The sequence below is a fragment of the Gavialis gangeticus genome, unplaced genomic scaffold (genome assembly GCF_001723915.1).
Source record: "Gavialis gangeticus isolate Ggan-Ray unplaced genomic scaffold, GavGan_comp1, whole genome shotgun sequence".
In the NCBI taxonomy this organism is placed as follows: Eukaryota; Metazoa; Chordata; order Crocodylia; family Gavialidae; genus Gavialis; species Gavialis gangeticus.
The window spans coordinates 26,796-32,366 of NW_017728972.1; the positions used below are offsets into that span (position 1 = coordinate 26,796).

Sequence of the window (5,571 nt, forward strand, 5' to 3'; positions counted from 1 at the left end):
GGCGGGGGCGGCCCGCGCAGCGCCGGGCCATGAGGATGGGCAGCGCGGGGTCGGCGGGCAGGGAGGAGCGGCTGCCCTCCGCGGCCGAGGAGCAGCTGAAAGGCGGGGACCAGATGCTGGAGCTGAGCGGGCGGCACCTGAAACAGCTGCCAGGCCCCGTGTGCTCCCTGGTCAGCCTGCAGAAGCTGTACATCAGCGGCACGGGGCTGCGCGAGCTGCCCGAGGAGATCGAGGAGCTGCGGGAGCTGCGCATCCTGGCCCTGGACTTCAACAAGCTGGAGGAGGTGCCCGAGGGGCTATGCCGCCTGCCTCGGCTCACCCGCCTCTACCTGGGCAGCAACCGCCTCTTCGGGCTGCCAGCAGAGTTTGCCCAGCTGCAGACTCTGCGCTGCCTGTGGATCGAGAGCAACTATCTGTACCATTTCCCCCGGGCCCTGCTCCAGATGCCAGCACTGCAGTCCCTGCAGATGGGCGACAACAGGCTCAAAACCCTGCCCAGCGGCCTGCCGCGGATGTCTGGCCTCCGGGGCCTGTGGCTCTATGGGAATCGCTTTGAGGAGTTCCCACCACCTTTGCTCCGCATGTCCCAGCTCCACATCCTCGACCTCGACCGCAACAAAATCATCGAGTTCCCAGACCTGGCCCACCTGCAACAGCTGCGGCTCTTTTCCTATGACCACAATCCGGTGAAAGTGCCGCCCAGTGTAGCTGACTCTGTCACCCTGGTGGGCGATGGGGCCCAAGAGCTGATGGAGGCCAGGGAGGAGCGTCTCCAGAGCCTCCGGGAGCAGGAGGAGCAGGAGGAGCAGGAGGAGGATGGCTCAGAAGCTGTGCGGGGGGCCCTGAAGAACGACACCTCTCTGCTGGAGGATGCTGAGGGCAGTTTCTCTGCCTTGGAGTGTTCTCCAGAGGAGACCTGAGCTGAGTACCCCTGAAAACAGGGTTGTGGCTCAGAATATCTGGTGGGATCCACTCATGTGAAGCTGCAAGGGGCTGGGACCTTCTCTGGGTCCACCATGGGCACCACCAATTTCCACCTAGGACCACCAGTCCAGGGAGTCTCTCTCTCTCCTTTCAAGTGACATACCACTGATCAAAGGGGTCACCATCTCTTTTCTGGGACCGGGGCAGCAGAGAGGGCCACTGTCTGTGTACCAGAGTCCAAGGAAATCACTGTACCCTTTTAGACATCCTGCCTACCCACAGGGCTTGGGGATTGGGAGGGGAACACACAATGCTGCAGCAATGGATAATCCCAGTAACCCAGTTCTTTGGAAGGATGTTCCCCATTTGAGATGGGATATCGAGCTGTGTTGGCTTCCTCCAAGTAGCCAGCCTGTGGTGGAAGCATGATTCTGAATTGACTTTGATATGACAAGTGGAGGCTGCCTGCTACGTACCTAAACGTGAATCCTGCTCTGAAGCATCTGGCCCATCGCAATGGGCCTTGGATGCATTATAGGAAAAAGCCATGCTTTTTAAAATTATTTCCCTTGGACTCTCTGCCCTGGAGGGCTGCAGGGTTTGAATATAAATGTAAAACCTTTTCTCGTCCCAGAGATTCCTACCCTGCTACTGGAATTAGACTTGGAGAGAAACCTCCCCCGAGCTGCTCCTTCCAGCTGTCAGGTTTGAAAAGAAGCTGATGTAAAAGCCTTGTTTGTGCGCAGAGCTCACTGTCTGTCCTGGAAAGGGTTTTGCCTCTGCTCTTTGTATGGTGGGAAAAGGAGCCTCCGTGTGCTGCTTCACAGGCTGCCTGGACTTTCCATTCCCTTAAATGGGCACAGAAGGAAAAGCTGGTATGAACTGGGCCACCAGGACTGTGTGTGTCTGGGGCAATGGGGTGGCAGTGGCAGGACTGTCTCCCTTTCCTCCTGGGGGTGGCAGGCTCAATCTCCCCTGCCTTGCCCCATGAGCTAGATTTGTACCAAATCTAAGCAATAAAAATGCACAAAAACTGAGAAGATACCGTATGAGAGAAAGAGGCTTTCAGGCTGATTCTTTGGGAGGCTGTTTGGGGAGGAGGAAACCAGCTTAGCTGGGGTGGTTTATTTTGAAAGAGTGTTGTAAACAGAATGATATTTCCTGGTGAAAGAACTGGTTTCTCAGACAACTGCGTTATTTTTAACATTCTAGGGAATCCTGTTTCCTTTGCCCAGCTCTGGACTCTGCTCTCCTCCTACCACACTTCCTTTCCCCTCCATTCCCCTCTGCATCTCCTTCTGCTGTTTTCTGTCACCTCTGCTCCTCCTCCCTCTCCCTGCGCTAAATCCATTACCTGTGTTCACCATCTTGAATTTAGTGTCCCTTACTCTTTCCATCTCCCCTCCTCACCTTTCTCTGCTCCATTCACTCCTAGACCACCTTTCATCTCAGTAACTTTATTGACCTGGCAAAGAACACAAGCATCACTCAAGTGAATATACATTTAGTATCTTCATCTTGGATGTGGTTTCTGAGCAGTTACAGGGTTTTATAGTGTGCATTTACTTTATATTCCAGCCCCTTTTGGATGCTGTGGTGGCAGCCATGTGGTGGTAAGGCATTTCTGCCATCTCTCTTTTTTTCACTCAAAGTTATGCTATTTTTTCTTCTTTGCTTTGCAGCAAAGAGGTTGGTTATTGCTGATTGCTTGAGGAAGTCCTTTTCTCTTTGGATTTCATGTAGCAGGACAAAAAGTGCCTGTCTGTTTCAGGCTCCCCTGTCTTGGCCATTACAAAATTGCCCATGCCTGGGTTTCCAGTGGAATGTGTCCTGGTGTCTACTTCCACACTGAAATCACTGATTGAGTACTTGGGAGAATCCCGGGTCTGTGTTACATATTGTACTGTAGGTGTTCTGCTAGCATGATGGGATTTAGAGCAATCTAGCTGCACGTGCTTTGATTTTTCTCTTCTCAGTAGCTGATAGATTTGTCTTTTAGAGTTCTGTCTAGTGTCTACAAAATGCAGGAATGCTGTCTGCGTAGGATGGACTGTGGTGTAGGTTTCTGTAGGGGTCATGCCCCGCTGTATGCAATCAAAGCCTGCCCATCAGGCTGCTGTGGATAAGGACATGTTTTTTATAGCCAGTGGCATGCAAGGAGATATATGGTAACACCCCATTTGGCTGTCCCTGACTCCCCAGCCTCAATGACCTCTTTCCAGGTTATTTGACTGGGGGCAGCTTTGGGGAGGAGTCCTTGATTTGATGTTTCTGAAGTCACAACAAAATGCTCTGATGGCCATCATGCTTCAACCATTCAGTATACTGTCTGTGCAACAACCACTAGACCCCAGCCTCAACACCCATATAGCTCTAGTAATGTGAAAAGAGTAGCTAGTAAATTTTAGAGGCCTGTAGAGTTTTCAGTAGGCAACTCAAACCTTTTTACTGTGTTAGTGTGAGACCAACGTATCTATTATTCAGTGTGTCTTCTGCTTCCATGTGATCACAGTAACACTTGATTTAATTTAGGATTTAATTTAATCCCTTTTTGCTCTTTTCTAGGTGTACTGCAGTAATAAGTCTCTGGAGCAGGTTCAGATACATGGGGCACAGGTTCATCAGACCAGTGCTGGTATCAGGAACAGGATGTCTCTCTCGGGGTTGCTCATTGCCTTGCTCTGTCATTGTGTCTGTATCACTTTTGGGGGTTTATTATAATTATTAATTACTGTTGTGCCTAAGTCCCTGAGGTATGGAGGAGCAGCTTTGTTCTGTGTCTCTGTTCATGCACCATTTTATCTCCTCTTCATCCTTTCACTGTGTACCCCTGCAAAGGACACCCCTCAGTGCAGGAGCTATAGACCTGCTGCCATGCTCCAGAAGTTTCAGGGTAGGCAGGACATTGTTTTATGGACAGTGGGAGGGGTGTCTTTATGCCCTGACAATTCCATGCTGCTGTTACAGGCCATTGTGGAAGAGGCACCATTGAGAGCGCCCTTGTGGGGTTCAGTGGAGGCTGACCTGGCCTGAAGTGGCCCCTAAACGGGAGAGGTAGAAATTACATCACTTTGGGTCTATAGCTGGCCTTTCATGGGAGCCATGTTTTTTGGCCCTTCAAAAAGCTATTGCCTATTTCTCTCTGAGTTCTGCTCCTTCCACATCCCAGTTTGCATTTTCTCTTGACCCTTATTGCTTACTATGTCTATTATGATGCTCTCAATTCCTCTGTTCTGGATCACTAAGAAAGTCCTCATGGCCCTTGAGGATGTAGAAGGCAGGGTAGACTTGCACCTTATAGACTAACCAAAGAGAGAGAGAGAGTATGTGTGTGTGTGTATGTCTGTCTGTCTATCTATCTATCTATCTACAATATATATAGAGAGAGTAAACACATGTGCGCTCATAAGCTTTCATGGGCTGAAGCTCATTTCATCAGATGCTATGAAAGCATGTGAGAATGTGACATCACAGCTCTGTATCCATGGTATTGGGCCACAAAGTCATGAGGGGAGGTTGGAAAGTCAGGTGAGGGGGCAGACATAAAGAAGGAGTGAGAATCTGGTTGAAACTACATTTGGGAGAAGAAGAAGTTAACTGTTATACTGAAATGGAAGCATGGACAGGGGGTAACTCCTGACAGTTCGGCTCTCTTGAGTCTTACTACAGTGCTGCTTTGAGCTCAGGAATCTTTCTGCCCCTTTCCCTCACCCTCCTGTGTACTGTTATTTCCATTTCCCCATAGCAGTTGGCAAACTGTGTCAAGTGCAATGTAGAATAGCTTCAAGATTTTACTCATTTTAAGATGGAGCTTGGTCAGTTTGTGAAAGGGGTTGTATGCCTTGGTAGCCCGTGGTTCCAAGGGACTGGACTCCATGACCTACATGTTCTCTTTCAGTCCAACCTTCCTGAACTGTGAAACTCCATACTTAGGGTCTGGCCAGCCATTTTGGGGGAGGTTCTCCAACACTGACCTTGTTGTCTAAGTGTCAGTTGCAATCCAGCTATGTGGACCAGCACTAGAGGCTGACATCCTAGCTGGAGTAGGGTTACCATATTTCCATTTTCAAAAAAGAGGACACCTGTCAGGGCATGGGGGTGGGTGGGTAATATGATTGTGGGGGGTCAGTGATATGCTTGTGCCCTACCCCTGCCCCTCACTCCCAAATCACAGTCCTCCCAGCTCTGCTGATGCCCCTCACTCCTGACCCACAGTACCCTGCCCCCCAGACCATGCTGGTATCCCTCACTCCCAACTCACAGCCCATTCCCCGCTTCCCCCCGCCCCCCAACAATCCCTGCTGATACCTCTCACTCCCAATCTGCAAACCCCTGGCACTGCCTGTGCTCCATGTTCCAATCCCACAGTCTGTGCCCCCCATGCCCCTCAATCCTAGGCCACAGCCTGCCCAGCCCTGCCAATGCCCCATACTCCTGACCTGCAGCCCCTGCCTCCCAGCTCTGCTGGTGCCCCTCACTCCCAATCCACATCCCTCTGCTCCCCGCATCCCTGCAGCATCTCCTAGCTGTCCAGGAAGTACTGGGAAAAACTTTGATGCTGAGCAGAGCAAAATCCCAGACATTTCTTCCTATTTCAAAAAACTGTCTGGATAGAAATCGGAGGACCCAAAAAGAGGCATGTCTGGG

The 5,571-nt window shown here is 50.9% G+C and overlaps 1 protein-coding gene across 1 annotated transcript in view; it reads left to right on the forward strand.

Moving 5' to 3' along the window:
- Positions 1-19: 19 nt before the first annotated feature.
- LRRC10B (leucine rich repeat containing 10B) overlaps positions 20-5,571 on the forward strand; it is a 23,386-nt gene continuing 17,834 nt past the window's right edge. The window contains exon 1 of the mRNA XM_019504880.1: positions 20-1,799. Within this exon, the coding sequence (XP_019360425.1) occupies positions 30-920 (891 nt within the window). The 5' untranslated portion in view covers positions 20-29 and the 3' untranslated portion in view covers positions 921-1,799. The remainder of the gene's footprint in view (positions 1,800-5,571) is intronic.